At 38.1% G+C, this 18,560-nt stretch overlaps 1 protein-coding gene across 1 annotated transcript in view; it reads right to left on the reverse strand.

Moving 5' to 3' along the window:
• Positions 1–1,959: 1,959 nt before the first annotated feature.
• Positions 1,960–18,560, reverse strand: part of SLC25A12 (solute carrier family 25 member 12) — a gene marked incomplete at both ends in the record, with an annotated part of 67,103 nt that continues 50,502 nt past the window's right edge. Inside the window, 7 exons of the mRNA XM_084258382.1 lie at positions 1,960–2,161; positions 3,485–3,575; positions 3,701–3,859; positions 6,033–6,171; positions 7,970–8,110; positions 17,257–17,337; positions 17,563–17,615. Of these exons, the coding sequence (XP_084114508.1) occupies positions 1,960–2,161; positions 3,485–3,575; positions 3,701–3,859; positions 6,033–6,171; positions 7,970–8,110; positions 17,257–17,337; positions 17,563–17,615 (866 nt within the window). The remainder of the gene's footprint in view (positions 2,162–3,484; positions 3,576–3,700; positions 3,860–6,032; positions 6,172–7,969; positions 8,111–17,256; positions 17,338–17,562; positions 17,616–18,560) is intronic.

Consider the following 18,560-nt stretch of genomic DNA (forward strand, 5'->3'; position numbering starts at 1 on the left):
GTATGTACAAAGATGTTTACCGTTCACTACAGTGTTGTTTGCAATAGTGAAAAAAATGTATAAATTGTCAGTAAGGGAGTATTTATGTAAAGAATTATAATCCATACAAGGGAATAGTATGCAGCTATGAAAATTAAAATTTTTATGAACTGACAAGGAAATCTGTCAAATAGTAAGTGAACAAAAAAGTCACAGAACATATACATAGCATAATCCTGTTTTTAAAATATAAATATGTACATATATTTATATAGAGAAATTGTGGAAAAGATAACAAATTTATAGTTTAACCTGTTAGCAGTGATTGCCTCTGGCACACAGGGTGTTGAAGGGAGAAGCTGGGTAAAAAGGACACTTTCACATCTTAGTCTATATACACACATGTTCTATGAGTCTTCTGTAAGAACATATCCATGAACTACTTGTGTATTTTTAACAGGTGGTAATAACAAAACAACTGGATTGCTATTTATTCCATTCCAATGAGAACAACCTAATACATTTGGAAATAACTTGCTTTCAAAGCTAATTCTTTTGTTCCTGGAGGGCCTCTAGTTGTGTTATGGGCAGTCAGCCATCAACTGATGAATGCTGTATAGGATACTAAGTGACTTGGTCCATCTGTAGGCTTGCTCCTGAAAATATTTGCATACATTCTCATATTCTGGCTCATAGGCAATAGCAGTAATGTTTTCCCAAAGCACTTTGCTAAAGTAAATAAATTCTGATGCTACACATCAAATCACAACCATAGCAAAGTGTAGATGTGGCTGTCAAGATGCATGTTTAGATCCAAATTAGTAATCATATCCTTGACAAGTGACTTTTAGAATAAGTAGTTTGTATTTAGATTCACAAGGAAGAATCTAGATCCCACTAAATCACATGGTAGAGCTTTTTCTTTCTTCTTCCCTCCCCTGGTTCCATGATAGTCCTTCCAAACCAAACAATTTCATGTCAAAGTGGGAAAGCTGATCATGAGTTATTTGGAATTGGTAGTGAGTAAAAATGAAAAGTACTATCAGTATAATTACGAAGGAAAATCCAACTACATGCATACATTTTGGTGTGTATTTTATTTTTGATTGGAATCATAGCCATGAATGAAAATTGCCAAAGTATCCTTTACTCTTTTGAAAGGGAGGCCATTGCCTTGCCGAGTCAGAAGAAAGCAAAACTAAGCCAGTAATTCTAGAGGCAGAAGTTCCTGTTTCCATATACACACTGACAAAAGAAGGGTTGTCTAGGAAATGCCTTTTGATTGATGAACAGAGGAGGATCTATACACGTTAAATACAAATGGAAACACATCAGCACACGCAAGTCATTAGCCTGGTGCTCTGGCATCCACTGGCATGCATTTTTTCCCAAAGGATCTCTTATTCAGTGGTGTCAGTACTAGGTCTCATTATGCTTCTTGTCAGCAAATACCTTTTTTATTCCAGAATGGAAAACAAGCTAGGAATTAAATACATCCAATATTGATGCTTTATTTCCATAAGTCACCAATAAGAGAATGAATTTAATTTTAATACATTTATTTTATGTGATTCTTAATAAAACACTTTCAAAACATTCTGTACATTTCAAGCCACTCAGAACCGCATTACATTCTATAAATGTGATTTGTTGGGATGAGGTGCCAAGATGTTTCTGTACAAAGATGTACAATATGTACAGTCACTATAAGTGCAAGCTGTGCAAAGCAGTCTAGAACACTAATTCATGCCAAGGCTTAGAAAACATTTCAACACGTAAGACTAAAGCTTGAAACTGCGTTGTGTTTTTTTTTTTCCTGGGCAAACAATTACTTTATAAACAAATATATGTATATGTCATATAGAAAGAATAGTTTGACTCCTCAGCTCAGTCAGCACCATGCAGCTGACTGGACACATTACAGGACTGCTTTCCTAGCCTCTTCAGGGCGCCATTTTGCCACACTAAATGGTCGTCTCATCATTGAGCTGCTGCTGCAGCCACATTTGGCTGTACCACAGCAACACTAGGAGATTTAAATTTGGGGAGATAAAGGCCAAACTTGTTTTCAATGCCCGCAAAAGTGGCTGTGGCAAGTCTGTATCCACCAATGTGATCGGGGTTGGCAGGAGGAAGATCAGCAATGCGTGACTTAGGTGTTGGTTCTGAGCCAGAGGGTTTGCTGTTGATAGGAAAAAAACCATGGTTAGTGTGCTCAAGGCTGATGAGGATGGCACACGACTGAACATTTTCAGTCATGTGCCACAAAGAAGGGTGTTTGTCCAACCATTTCCTTGTCATCTATGCTGCATTAGTCATGATTTATAGCTGTTTGGGGAAAGCAATATATTCACACATTTGATTTAGAAGAGAAATGACCTCAATTTCAATGTTCACGTACATACATAAATAGAACAACAGAAAAAAGATTAGAAGAAAATACACTCAAATATCAATGTCCTCTGGGAAAAAGGATTATGATTTTCTATTTTCAAAAATTTCTACACTCTGCATAAATCATTAGAAGTTTGTATTTTTTAATTTTACATAAACTATAAAAAATTTAAATAGTAGACTCACGAAGTTATTAGTAAAAATTATATAAAGGGAAATAGATTCAGTATACTTTTATAAAATGTGAAAACATAGGAAAGCCTGGAATTCTTTTGTGGGGGCGGGGAGGATGATTTATTTATTTATTTATTTATTTATTTATTTGTTTGTTTGTTTGTTTGTTTGTTTGCTTAGAAAAGAAAAGCCCAGAATTCTAAGACTGCTATTCTAAGTTTCTTTAAGTCCCTTGGCTCAGCAGCAAATTCCCCTACTTGGTCTCTGAGTGGAAAAGGGTTTCACAGGTTTATGAAGTAAGGCTCAAATATGGGACTTTTGCTGAAAGGCTGATTATTGCTTGCTTTGGGTACAACCTTTCCCACCGAGCAAATTCAATAAGTAATTCTTCTCTCCAGCACAAGATTAAGTCCTAAGCTTCAATCTTGAAGAGACCTGCATCTCACCAGTGATTACATCCATGAGCATAACCTCTCTTTGAATCTTTTTTCTTTTTGCGATAAATTAACTTTCAGAATATCTGTATCTATCTAATAATAAATTATAATGAATATCAAAATCTGGGAGGTGTGAAAGGGCTTGATTAAGTCTTTGAAAGCTCACAAAACTGTTACTAATACAAATTTACATTACTTCTGTTGAAGGGGCCATTTAATAATCTCCACAATAGGACCTAAATCCATTACATCAAAAAGGACAATTATTCACTTAACATTTTAACTTTCTGCTTCCCTAAACTTTACCCAAGTGGCCACTTGGGTAAATACCACATGTACATGATGTCACCCTGTCTTACTAACTCTGAGGTTTCTCAAGTTCACTATTTGTTTCAAATGCATTGGTCTGTAAGAGTTCCAAAGGAGCATTTGTAGGCCAAACAAAGACTTGTTTTGGTTTGGGTGTTTTCCTTAGATAAGAGTTGAACTGCAATACTTACAGGCCTCCAAAATCAAGATAAAACCACCGCTGAAGAAGTTCATAGGTGACCAAAGTAACACCAAACTGGGGAGAGGATCGAAACACACGAGCTGCAAAAGGCAGACGGAGCAAGAGGGAGTACTTAACACCAGGATGACTGTAGCAAAGACAACCAGCAAGTAACAGGAGCAGGACCTAACGCCAGCCAATCATTCCATATGTCCCCAACCCCTACCTGCAGTCCCTTTCCAGAATGCTGAGGGCCCTTCTTCTCGGAGTATCTTCCTGAAACAGTCAATGACACCATTGTATGTAGTCTGTCCAGCGCGTGCGGCCACTTGCAGTCTTGTCTTGATGACGTCAGCAGGGGTCACCAGAGATGCAGCAGGCACACCTTTCCGGAGAAAGGCACATTTAATTTACCCAAAGCACCTGATTAAAGATAGAACTACTAACATCTAACAACACAATTAGCAACTGTAACTGCTTTAATTGAGAGCTTCTTAAGTAGATGCCTGGGCACTAATGGAAAATAGGATATATGTATCGATTAGCTGCGATAGTGTAATCAAGGCAAAATTCTTGTTTTTCTCTCTGAATTAGGAAAATCATTCTACACTGCATGATTCCAAGGAACTGTGAAGAAACAAAAGGACAGCAGTATGAGGATGATCCCCAAGTGTTCCCCTCTAGGTTTCAATTATTTTACATCCTTTTTTGTTTGTTTTTTACGTAAGATTTTCATGTGTAGTAAGAAATGGAGATCCTATCAATTGGATGGGCTAGTAAATGTATCTGACACAAAACTAGTTTCATTTTGTTTTGTTTTCTGACTCTTGTCACCTTACTGTGTGAGATGACTCTCAATACTAATATCCACTCGCCTGTATGAGGAGCTGACTTGAGAGTTGACTGTGATGCCTTTCACACATGCTCATATGACAGAAGTCATTACCACTAGAGCCGAGACCAGCCTACGGCTAAGGAACAACAGGGGAAGGGATCATCAAAAGACCGTATCATCCTTTCCCTGAGCCCAAGCTCCCTGGGGTCATGTTGAGATTGATAGGCAGCAGGGCACACAGACCATTTCACAACCACACCTTTTACTTATAAAGCAAAACAGGGAACAAAAGAGCAACATAACCACCCCTGGGGGAAGAAATTCAATTTGGTCTGAATATCACTGAATGATCACTAGGCAGATGGAGGCTTGTGGACTTGTGGGGGGCTCTGTTAGAGAATGATACAAATACCTCCCCTCCACAGGACTCTGCACCTTATTCAGATGAAACTAGGTAAATTGCCTGCCTTCCTATGTTCTGAATTCTCAATGTTCTCAGTGCCTGCCAACAAAGCTTCTTTACTGGTAAAAATTAGAAAATTCATCTCTTATTCCAAAAACTGACAGCAAATATCTGTAAACAAGAAGTTGTTGATACAGTTCTTTAAGAATGTTTACTTGATTCCATCAACCACTGGCAAAATGCCCACCCATGAATGTTCTTTGGCTGTTTTTGGTTGCCACTGGAAAATGCAGAGAAAAGGTTGGAAGGAAAATCTGCTGGTCCCCATGTAAAACTAGGAGACCTTGGTGAGTACCAGAAAGGGGCTGGATGAGCACTCAGTGCCAAGACAGAGCAGATAACTTTGCTGGTTTTCAAATGTGCAGTGGACTGAAGTTACAATAACTAGAGGACAAGGATTTGCTGAAGCTCGACCAAATAAGGGCAGTTAGCTCCCAGGGAGAGTTTCTTAATCATCACAAGTCACTCCTTGTCTTCATAGGTGAGAACAATTACATGGTTCACCCCAGACCCTCAGGGTCAAAGGCTCCTCCCATACATCCTCTCCACAACACACACACACACACACACACACACACAGTGAGCGTCTGTTATTACTATGGTCACCATGGAGGGAAGGCTAAGATGATGCTCCTGCCCTCGAAGAGCTCTCTGCTGAGTACAGAAGATCAGACAACAACCATTAATAAAAGACAGGAAGTATATGAACCAGAAGAGATGCCAATTGAGTTCAGGATGGTTTGTTGGGGAAGTATTGCTTACTTTGAATTAATGAGGATGACAGTAGAAGGAACAGGGGCAGCTTCATGAAAAAATTTCAATTTTAACTGAAATTGTAGAGTCCAACATACAGAAATAGAAGGGCATGCGAGACCTGTGCATCAGCACAAGGTGCAACAAAGCAACTGATTTGATGAAGGACTTTTCCACCTTAACCTTAGCTTGGCTGCACTCAAGGTTTCGGGGGCACAGGGGGCTAAGAAACACGTTAATGATGAAAGCCCAATTTAGATGGGCAGATCTAATTTGGCTCTGAGTTGCTAAGCTGCATTAAGCTGTTTATCCACATTATGCAAATGTAATTAACTCTCATCAGAATTACAGCACATCCCACAAAGGAGAAAAGGCAATCATATTTAAGCTAAGTCTGATACAAACAATAACCCTTCTAGAAATAAAGGGGTAAGTACAGAGAACTTCTATACTTCTTAAAGAGAATGGGGGTAGGATTCTTTCAGTTTAAGAAAAAATTGTAGTTACCTGCCATGGCTCCAGCTGTAAGGAGATTTAAACCTCCCACACGTCCATTTTCATCAGCCAGAAGTAGTTTGCAATGAGCATAAACAGGAAAATAGATTGCAGAGAAGGGAATGTCTCGGAGGAAACACGCTTTGGCACCCTGTCACACAGTGAGGAAATAGTGTAAAACATTTGTGTAAACAGGGTATGAATGCCCAAGAGAGATCCAGATGGTGAGTCTGAGGTGTCCCTCAAGCAGCAGTGGACTGACATGGACGGGAAAGGGGGAGGACTGTGGGGTACAGGAAACAGACATGGCTCAATGCTAGAGAAAAGCTGGTGGATCCTGGAGAGTAAGTTCTGACAACTAAGAATTTTTTGGCACTTTCACTGTAGATGAAGTTTTTTAGGTTAATAAAAATTCAACTCTCAAACCTCCAGGTTGTTCTATTTGGTTTTGATGGATATGGAGAGGGAAGTGGGGAGGGAGACAAAGATGGGAATAGAAATCAAACCCCAAGATTAACAGCTTGATTTCAAGCAACCATTAAAGGCAGCCCCAAAACTTAAACTACCAATCCAATGCAGACCAGCTTAGAACCCCTGAAGTGCCAAGTAGAAGTTATATGGTCAAAGCAGTAGAAAAGGAAAGTGATTATTTGGCAAGGGGGGAGATCCTCCTCATTCCCTGTGTCCTAAATAGCAGAGGATCCAGGGGAACCCAGCCAAAATATTTCAGCAGACAGTTGGCACGGGAGTAGAAAATTACCCAGGACAGCCAGTCTCAGTGAGTGAGGTGGCAATGAGCGCTGTCCTCAGTTTGGGCAGTGGCCCACACTATTCTACCGCCCAGGGCTTTACTAGACAATATACCCCAATTTTGGCATTTGTTTCCCTAAGAGTTTTCTGTTTTTAAAAGACAAACTCAAACATTAGAAAAACAAAAACAAAACCCCAGGGACTCTCTGAAGAATGAAATGGAAAAGAATATTAATAAATTCACCTCTCCAAGGGATTTCCAAAAAACGATGGAAACTGGGGAAGGGAATGTCTACAAAACTCTCTCAAGCTCAGCATCACTGGTTTACTGGTCTCCTAAGAGCTCAGGAGCTGCGTAATTCTAATCTAGAGAATTTCTAATTTCTAATTTGCAGTTACAGAAGCCAATTTACACATTTATACAGTGATGGATCTATAAATATCAGATGCTGTGGGAACACAGTTGCCTATAGCAGCTAAATTTACGTATTCTCCCCTTACACCAGACCAAAGAATGGAAAGAAAAAACTCTTCCTTGTTTAAGAAAAATAATAGCTTCTGCTCCATTACATCTGATCTGTAATGATGGGAGTAAGTATACCTGCAGGGAAGGAATCTGTTGACTGGCATTTTGCTAAAGTACAGTACACTGTTTTTTCTATTTTTTTTTTTTTCCTTAAATGGAATTCATTATTGACAAATCCCACCACTTAACTTCTTAAAGATCTGAATCCTACCAAACTCTACTACTGTTTCACTGTGGTCAAATTATTAAGACAAAGAGAAGCTCCTACTGGGAAGATAACAATAGAGATAACAGACTCAAAATAAACATAAGATTATTTTGAAGTCCTAAACTAGCCCAAAGAAAAAAAACCAAAGAAACTTTTCCCCAAACCTGCCACCATATAAAAGGCTGTGAGCCTAAAGCCAGCAGGTCTGTGGTGCTGGCCTCCCTGCCGGCAGCTTCATAAAAGCCTGAGATGACAACTAGAAGGCATGTTTGCGCATCCCACTGCCTCTAATAGAAGTGTCCTGGTTTTTTCTTTTTTGTTTGATTTTCTATTCCAGGGACTACCCTGCTGGACAAGATTGCTTTTCCATTTGGGGTGGGAGAAGTGTGGTTTCCACATTCTTTCACATTTCTGTTGAGTATATTACAACCTCTCTACTGAGATAACTGGAGAGAATCTACTGACCTTGTACAGACCAAAAAGTCCCAAGTCCCGCAGCACATTCAGGGCACTGACCCTGGGCCCTGTGGTGATCTCTCCAGCTACCTGAAGGCGAATCTTTACTATCTCCAGTGGGTTAGTAAAGATGACCTGAGAGCCGCCAGCCTGCAGGAAAGGGAGAAGAGACAAAAGCAGGTTTCTGTATCAGAGCCGGTAGTTTAAGCAAGAAACATTCAGAGAGGCCTCCACAGGTACCACTTTACATGAGAGCCTGATGCTTTGTCCAGTGCTGGAGGGGCTCACAGGATGGTCCCAAACTCTATGCCTGGATTTACTTCTATATGAAATGTCAAGAGATTTTCACACACTAATGTTTCCAGGGTCAACCCAGCCATATCCAAAATGGTAAAACTATAAACTCACTTGAAAAATAAAAGTGAAGCCAGATGTAGCAATGGGGAGGGCCTAATGAAAATTTAGAAGATGGTAGAAGACTGGTCTATATCTTTTAAGCTGAAGCTAAATTTCAGATGTACGGTGGTATCTTTGCTATGCTAAGCAACTATTTTCTTTAGCTCAGCCACCTGCTTTGGCCTCCTTGGATTGTATAGCAGCAACTGACACACCTTTGCCTCACAGATAGACCAGAAGTCACAAGGGGGAAGTTTCCTCTGCTTCAAATTCTAAAATGTAATTCTGAGCAAAACTCCAAAACAGATACACAGTTACACCCACACAAAAGGGCAGAATTCAGAATGGCAATTTCAGTATCATTTCAAGCAAAACCAGAAAAACTCTCTGAGACAGAACTGAGAAATGGAACATCTCGTTACCCTGAGTTGAACCCCACAGCCATCAGTGAGTGACAGAGATTTGAATTTGGATAATGGGAGTGTATTTTCTTTTCTTTTTTTTCTTTCTTTTTTTTTTTTTTTAAAGATCCATCCACTTATGCACACAAGAACTGGGGTACAGGCCAGAGATAGGGGGTGGGGTGAGAGGATCCACCAGAGACAGAGTAGGGTACAGAACAGGCAGACTGACTGAAATACACTGCTGAGGGGAGCAGCGGGCAAGACAGGAGAGGTCTGCCTCACCATGTGGGTTTTTCTCCCTGGCCGGGGATCGAACTCGTGCTGCAGAGGCTGTGGATTGCTTCATAGTGCGGTGTTTAACCCCTTCCGCCACCAGGGAGACCCATGGGAGTGTATTTTCATCTAAAATTTGTTAACTAGTAGAGGAGCAAAAAAGAATGCTTAACCAAACTACTACCAAACCTCTTGTTTAAATAATGGCTGCAAAGACTATCTTTAGGAAAATATGCGTTATGTGCTTAACTAAAGCAGATTTAAAAGAAAAAAAAGGAATAAAACCACATATTTTCATTATAATTTTCAAAATTTGCCACCACCAGATGTCAGGCCCTGGCTGCTACTCATTAAATGTGGACACTATGTTTAAATCAATAGAACGTTGAATCATTAGTACATAGAGCAGGAGTATCCCAGCCCTCAGCCCCTGCCTCCCAGCCCTCCTCTCACAGACTGCTTTGGAAATAATTGTCAGTTCATTGAGATTTATACTCTTTTACCAATTCTTATCTTTTTGAGTATACAAATAATAAATTCTCTATTAAAACTGTACAAATAAGAGAAGGAAATGACTACATTTTAAAATACACTGTCCCAACAGTGCATTGAACATAACTATAAAATTTTATATATATAATCTGAAAAGTGAACATGTAAACAGCTATGACACTATGACAAGGCATACATCTATGAGCCTGTTGCAACCTGTGTACTGTACTATATTTGAAGGAGGAAAACTCCCAGCAATTGCATAATCTATATTTGCTTTAAAATGAATGTATATTTTTAAAAAACTTAATAATAGGCCTTAGGATATGCAAACACTATATCAGAAACACTGAATAATTTTAGAAAAAATACAGATTGCTGCTTAATTTGTCTTAAACTTTGGAGGAAACATACATGGCAAATACTTTTTTAAAGTCTGAGGTTGGCCACAACCTCATACATACTGGGGACAAGGAAAGGAAGAAAGAAAAACTGCAATTAATTTAATCACTCAGGTAAAAAATCTAGTGACACAGGATTATAACGTTCTCATAGCCTTAACTGAGTATTTCCTCTCTGAAACACTCATTTTCCCTCAACAGTAAGACTCTACTAACTAGAGTTGTTATCATTAATAATAGCTTTTCACAGGGAAAAAAATATTGCTTACATTACATATAATCATTACATATATAGGATTTCAGAAGTATTAACTTGGGAAATAAAACATTGTAATTTTCCAATTAAAATACATGCATTTTTACAAATATGGTAATTTTGTCATTTACGTATATGTGATAGATGTGATTTCTATATTTCTTTTTCCCCTGCTACCATCCTTTATATCCCTTTGACCCTTTCTCCCTCCCCTACCCTTAACTTCAGAAATCTCACTCCATTTATTAGTGTCGGCTAGTTTTTGTAAGTATTTTGTTTTTTCAAATTGTCCTCCATATATATGTTCAATATTTGTCTTTTGACATTCTGACTTGCTTTCCTGCCCATAAGTCCCTTGAAACACCTTCCATTTTGCTGTAAATAACAACATTTTATCTTTCCTTAGGGCTTTATAGTGGATATACCACCTTTTCCTGATCCAATCTTCTATGAGTAGGCAGTGATGTTGTTTCCATGGACTGGCTATTGTAAACAATGTTGCAATAAACATTGCAGAGCATGTAATTTTTTTAGTTATTTCATGTTCTTTGGATAGTTGCTCAGAGTGGGATTACTGGATCATATGACATTTCCATTTTTAATTTTTTAAGGTAAATCCAGACCACTTTCCATAATGGCTGCACCAGCTTTCATTCCCACCAACACATCCTCTCCAGCAGTTATTGTTAGAGTTTTTTTTAGTATGTGCCATCTCACAAGTGTGAGATGGTATCTCATTGTGGTTTTAACCCGTATCTCCCTTATTAAAAGCCATGATGAACATTTTCTATGTCTCTGCTGGCCTTCTGGATATTCTCTCTTTTAGTGAATTGTCTTGTTCAGATATGCTATCCATTTATTTCATTGGATTGCTTTTCTATTGTTAACTATACATTTTTTCTACATCTTGAATATTAACCCTTTGTCAGTTGTTGTGATGTGAAAGTATTTTCTTCTTTTATGCAGTAGGATGTCTTTTTAATATGCCATATTTTCTTTCACTATATATATTTTTTTAATTTCAGACAATCCCAATTGTTTAGCTTTGCTTTTATTTCCCTTGCTATAGGGGTTGAGTCTCCAAAAATATCTTTATCACTGATGTCATAAATAGTATCACCAACATTTTCTTCTACATATTTTACTGTTGCAGGTCTTATATCTAAGTCTTCAACCCATTTTAAATTTAATTTGGGGGGGCATGGAGGCGGAGAGTGATCCAACTTCATTCTTTTACATGTGGCCATTTAGATTTCCTAAAATCATTTGTTAAAGAGGTTCTCCTTTTCCCACTGTATGTCTATGGCTCTTTTACCTAGAATTAAGTGTTAGCATATATATACACATACACACACAGACACAAACAGACTTATTTCTGGCCTTTTGTTTTTTGGGTTTTTTAAAGATTTATTTATTTATGCATACAAGAGCTGGGGTATAGGCCAGAGATGCAGGGGGGTGAGAGGATTCACCAGAGACAGAGTGGGGAACAGAACAGGCAGACTGACTGAAATATACTGCTGAGGGGAGCAGCAGGCAAGCCAGGAGAGGTCTGCTGCAACATGTGGGTTGCTCCCTGGCCAGCCAGGGATCGAACTCATGCTGCAGAGGCTGCAGATTGCTTCATAGTGCGATGCATAATCCCTTGTGCCACCAGGGAAGCCCTATTTCTGGACTTTTGATTCTGTTCCATTGATCTATGTATCTATATTTATGCCAATACCACAATGTTTTAATTAGTGTTGCCTTATAGTATAAAGTCAAGTAACATAATGCCTGTTTCTTTTTTTCCTCAGGATTGCTTATGCTGTTCTAGATCTTTTTTTTTTTTTTTTAAGATTTATTTATTTATACAAGCACTGGGTACAGTCAGAAGCGCGGGAGGGTGAGAGAATTCACCAGAGCCAGAGCGGGGAGCAGAGCAGGCAGAAGGACCGAAGTACACTGCTGAGGGGAGCAGCGGGCGGCAGGAGAGATCTGCCCACCATGTGGGACCCTCCTCCGGTGGCCGGGGAGCAGCCGGGGATCGAACCGGCGCTGCAGAGTCTGCGGGCAGCTTCGCAACCCAGCGCTCAACCGCTGTGCCACCGGGGAGGCCCGCTGTTCTAGATCTTTTATGCTTGCTATTATTTTAAAAGCAACAAAATTAAACAAAAAACTTAAAATTCTCACAGGACTCCCTGGTGGTGCAGGGGTTAAAGACACAGTACTATCAAGCGATCACATAAATAAATAAATCTATGCATAAATAAATAAATAGTAGATCTGCCTGTTCTGCTCCTCACTCTCTCTGGTGAATCCTCTCACCCCCTGGCACCTCTGGCTTACACCCCAGTGTAAGCCAAATAAATAAATAAATCTTATATGTACATAAGATTTATTTATTTATACATAAATCTTTGTATGTACATAAGTAGATAAGCATAAATAAATAAAACTTAAAAATAAAAAAACTTTAAATTCCCAATAAGGATATATATAGTTAAACAAAAACAATTATGATGCTCCTTATTTTTTTTTAAAGATTATTTATGCATACAAGAACTGGGATACAGGCCAGCGGTACGAAGGGTGAGAGGATTCACCAGAGACAGAGTGGGGAGCAGAATAGGCAGACGTACTGAAATACATTGCTGAGGGGAGCAGCAGGTGAGCCAGGAGAGGTCTGCTGCGCCATGTGGGTGGTTCCCTGGCCAAGGATCAAACTCGTGTTGCAGAGGCTGTGGATAGCTTCATAGTACTGTGCTTAACCCCTTGTGCCACCAGGGAGGCCCTGATGCTCTTTATTAAGCAATAAGATTAGGTTATAAGTTCATACCAATGTGACATAAACTGAACATAAAATATTAGTTATCCACTCATGACAAATATGTCAATATTTCCCTAAGTTTAACAAAATCAGAATGGCTGAGAGATGAAAACATTGGTAGCCTCCTGAAAAGAAAAATAAGTAACTAAGAAAAAGAATTTCAAAGCATATCCCATGTACCTTTTAAATTATGAATCATATGAATGGACTTATCTACTTAAAAACCAAAAAAAAAAAACACACATGAAAAAACAAGATATAAAACTGGTCTCAGAAATAGTGGCTTCTTTATATAGACTAGTTTCTCTCTCACACATTCTTCCCCATGGTAATTTTGGTAATTTATATACTTTAAATGCATTTTTAAAAACTAGTTAGCACTATATATCTGTGGATTCAAAAATTTTAAAAGGCTTATCTACATACAAACATAAAAAAAAAAACAAACTACACTAATCAATATGGCCAGTGATTTGAAAAAAATAGACATCAAGATATATACAATTTCAAGTTAAGTCACAATGATACACAGCTGCACAATCTTAAACACTGTCTAATTTGACATCTTGTTGCTGTTTGTACTAATGCTTATATTAGATAACATACCATCCCATACAATACTTTTGGTGAATTTTTCACTCACCAAATCTATAAAATTAGTCTCTAACCTGCTAAATTGTCCTCTTCAAATCTGCTGATTGTTTTATTTTTATTTTTTTATTATTTAAATTTTATTTTTATATTCCCCATACAATTACAACCCCCTTATTTTGACCCCTGCTGATTGTTTTAAAGGAAGGCATACATAAATATGGAAATTGACTTACATACTTTCATTTTCTAATATTGTCATTTGTTGGTTTCAGAACTGAATGACAAAAGATACAATAAAAGAAAGTAATCTCATTTTGAGTGAGGGTTACCATATACAACAGAAATTGAAAAACTTTCCCTTAATCTTGGTCACAGATATATTTTTTTAATAAGAATAAACCAAGTAAGGCTGACAACAAAAGTTAGGGGGAAAAAAGGATGTGACATTGAGTGTGCCCGAGGCCAAAGGGCTGCACACAGGATTAGGCCTGTTCAACCTCCTGCCCTCAAAATCCTACCCCAGGGGCAGAATACACAAAGAGACTTGTGCCAAGTCCCTGTTTTCCTCCTTCTTTGATCTGTGGTCTCCTATTTTTTGAAGCTATTTCCCTCCAACCACAAAATGTTCAACCTGAACAATTCATTATAAAGTCTTCCCTTATAGAGAGTGATGAAACTCTAACTTCAACTTGGGCCACATCAATTTTTTGAACAAATGTACAAATACATGCACTAAAAATAACCAAACTAATAAAAATTATAGAATTAGTACCGATTCAAGAGGCAATGACTATGTCACACACACCATTAACCAAACATTCTTACATATTTTATAAAGCAATAAAAAAATGCCATGTTTCTTTTAAAACAGCCTCAGGCTGATAGTTTATTCACTTTTTTTCTTTTTTTTTGTGGGATCCTCGCCAGCGGCCCAGCGCTCAACCGCTGAGCCACCAGGGGAGGCCCAGGTTGATAGTTTGAAAGGAATGAACTGCAAATTTTTCATTGCTAAGTGATGACCTATGCCAAAATGTGAGAGCATGTGAACAGATACACCAAGCGGAGTTAAGGGAAGAGTCAAAATCCCTGCATACGTGTCTTAATGCTCTTTTTTTTTTTTTTTAAAGATTTATTTTTATTTTATTTATTTATTTATACAAGCACTGGGTACAGTCAGAAGTGCGGGAGGGTGAGAGAATTCACCAGAGCCAGAGCAGGGAACAGAACAGGTAGAAGGACTGGAGTACACTGCTGAGGGGAGCAGCGGGCGGCAGGAGAGGTCTGCGCGCCATGTGGGACCCTCCTTCCAGTGGCCGGGAGCAGCTGGGGATCGAACCGGCGCTGCAGAGGCTGCAGGCAGCTTCGCAACCCAGCGCTCAATCGCTGCGCCACCGGGGAGGCCCCTTAATGCACTTTTAACATAAATGTGTAAGAACTTTTAACTTGTGTGCATATTTATACAAGCCTCATGTGTGTACATGTAAGTATGTAAGCTTAAAGTTAGGACCATGCTGATTCCTGGGAACAGAATTGGAGAAATTATTTATAAATGACTCGTTAGAGATGTGCAAACTCATCTTGCTGATGAAGACATGGCATAGTGAACTAGTTAGTTACAGATCTTGGCTCTCAGGATTAGTAAATCTTCCAACTATATGGGTGCACCTATATTGGTGAAGGGTGCTAAGAAAAAAAGGAGGAAATTTATAAAGGTACTCACACAGGCATTTATCCAGCTTCTCTGCAGGAACTTTATAGGCCAGTAGATAATAAAATGACATATTCAAAATACTCAAAGAGAAAAGCTACCAGCCAAGGATACTATATCTTACAAAACTTTCTTTCAACTATGAGAGAGAAATAAAGACTTTCCAGACAAACAGTTGCTGAAAGGGTTTGTCAATAATAGTCCTCACTACAAGAAATGTTGAAAGGAGCACTCCTATCTAAATCAAAAAGAACAAAGTTGACAAAAAATTGAACAAGGAAATAAATAGAATCAAAAAACTAAAGACAGGGCCACCCTGGTGGCACAAGGGTTAAAAGACAGCGCTATCAAGCTACTGCCAGCTACTACAGCATGAGTTTGATCCCGGGCTGGCCAGGGAGCTAACCCACATGGCATGGCAAACCTCTCCTATCTCGCCCACTGCTCCCCTCAGCAGTGTATTTCAGTACATCTGCCTGTTCTGCTCCCCATTCTCTCTGGTGAATCCTCTCACCCCCCTGCACCTCTGGCTCTGGTTCTTGTATACATAAATAAATAAATCTTTAAATTAAAAAAAAAAAAACTAAAGTCAACATGGCAGCAGCAAACTCTCACACATCAATAACTATCCTTGATGTAAATGACCTAAGTTCACCAATCAAAAAGCATATAGTCTTTGGTAGGATCAGAAAACAAATCCAACTTTCTACTGTCTCCTGGAGACAGTATTACAAATGGAAATTAAATAATTAATGGAACAGAAAGCACGTCTTAGAAGATTTCTGGTAAACATATGCATGTACTAAGGCGAAACTTAATTAGAGAACTTTTTAACCAAATTGAAACTGAAACCAATGAAAAAGAAAAACTATGATTTTCAGTTTCTCTCATCAAAAGAGATGAGGTAAAGGAAGAAGGGAAAGTATATTTTTGACCGTCTGTCTAAGCAAAAGTCTTATTCTATGTCCATTATTTGTTGTTCATGAAAAAAAAGAAAGCCAAAAAGGTTTACTTCCTGAGAACCCAATTGGGCAGCCACGTAAACATGCGCACATGTGCACATACACACGCAATCCCAAGTCACCTCTTCCATAAGAACTTTGGTTGCAGAAAAGTGAGGACCCAGGTATGTGCCAGGCTGACAAATCTCATCAAGAAGAAGTCAGGGCAGCCCCAGTCTCTGACCTTCAAGGCATCTTCTCTGAATTAAAAGCTGCAAAGGTCATTAACCTCATCACTTCAGGATCCAAAAGCACCCGAGGAGGGTTTAGCCAAGACTGTCAGCCAATTCAACTAGAAGTTATTAAGGTTTTCAGAAACAAAATGGACTAATTAAATCTCAAGTAAATAAAATATTACCAAATGTGAAATGAACACCACAAATAAAATTAGTTGAGCTACAAACTGAGATTTCAGAATTGGTCTAAATCCAATATTCTGTTCACATTAAAGACAAAAATCTTTGTGCTTTAAAGTTATTATGACGTGGATCTCTGTATCAAAATTGTCAATATCTTCAATATAGTTATGGTTGCTTGCTCTATCTTCTGGTCCTTAAGGAAGGAATATTATAATTATATCACAATGACTGACTCAGTCCTACACCTAAAATATAAGGGTCTGACTAGTCAGTCATATCACATTTTTAAAGGTTCCAGTAAGCTACTCTACCCACTACCCTATTTCCTGTGATACTTACAAATCAAAATTAGAATTTTAAGGAGTATGGAATATTTCAGGACCTTCTAAGAGACCAAGCAGAAAAATATACTACCTCTTTTCTGTACTCAAAACCAGCTGAATTATGCAATGAAATTTAAAAACTATTTCATATGACTGCTGAGAAAATTTGCTTAGAATCCCTTGAGTTCAGGGGTAATGCCTCCCAGGTATTGTATCTAATGTGCAAAAGGCTTAGAGTTACATATATTTGCCACAAGAAACATCCAGGATTACTACTTACACAACCTCCAGCAAGGATTTCTGCAAAAAGTGGAATGGAGCCATCTCTTCGCGTAAATTTGTCCCGTACAAAATCATTAACCTAATTAGAAAGACAACATTACTCAATCAGAATTCCCAACCAGTTTGCCAAGTCAGTAAAATGTTCGTCTAATAATAAAATTTAAAATTTTCAAATGTCTACAAACATATTTTAAATTTTACAAATGCCTCGATAAGTGTGCCAATCTTGATGGCATCAGTTTTAATATTTTGGTTTAATGAAAATCTAAACAAATGGAATAAATTCAATAAAAAAGAAACTTACAGTCAGTTTAATGGCCTTTTCTGGAGCAACCCCTATAAGTTGTGGAATCAGACCTAGGTAAATGGAGAAAATCATTAGCAATTTAGATGTACTAGACATGAATACTCAGGCCCAATAAGGAAAGGTTTTCTCCATATTATTTACCCATCAAACATTTTAGGGTTTTCATTAAAATAAGAAAATGTATTATCCTAAAAACTGTGTAGGTATGTAATTATTATTTATGTCAATATAAAGTTATGATTTCTTGAGGCTATAAATTCTTTTTGTAACCATGCTTCCTATAAAGCCTAGTCATCCCACATCTTTCAAAAAGTACAGGAGGAAGGAACAGAACCGTTGGTGTTTTCTCTTCCTGAAACACTGCCAATAGATAGCAATGTAACCAAATCCCCTCCCTTTACGACCAGCATACAAACATACATCAACACTTCAGAGAAGCCAATGCTGTATGCATGGAAAAGTTCTGCAAGCAAGGTATTAAGCAGACCCAGATTTTGCCACAGATGATGCTACCGATGTAATAATATACAGGTGGGTAGGTTATCATAGAATACTAACTCCTATAATTTTCTCTTTAGAGAAACCTAGAATTCACTATTCATTTATTTATTTATTTAAAAGGAAATCAAAACTGCAAAGAAAAATGCAGCTTTAAGTAGCAGTTAATGGTATCTTCTACAAGCAAAAAATATGCCTATTGTATTCTTATTTACTAATACATGTCAAATTTAAGACATGTCAAAAGCACCCTATAAAACAAAGGAAATCATTTCTAGAAAGTTAAATTTCCCAGGCTGGATGCAAACTGGAAAAGAAAAAATAAATAAACAATTCAACATCTGTAAATATTCACAGGACTCAGCTTTCTAAAGCATACAGATTATCCAAATTGATAGCATACATTTTTTGCATACCTTTTTAAAAGATGCTAACAATAAACATGTTAGAGCCTTTAAATCACCCAGCCAAGGGGAGCCATGTATGTGTTTACAAGC

Source organism: Talpa europaea (assembly GCF_964194135.1).
Source record: "Talpa europaea genome assembly, chromosome: 1".
In the NCBI taxonomy this organism is placed as follows: Eukaryota; Metazoa; Chordata; class Mammalia; order Eulipotyphla; family Talpidae; genus Talpa; species Talpa europaea.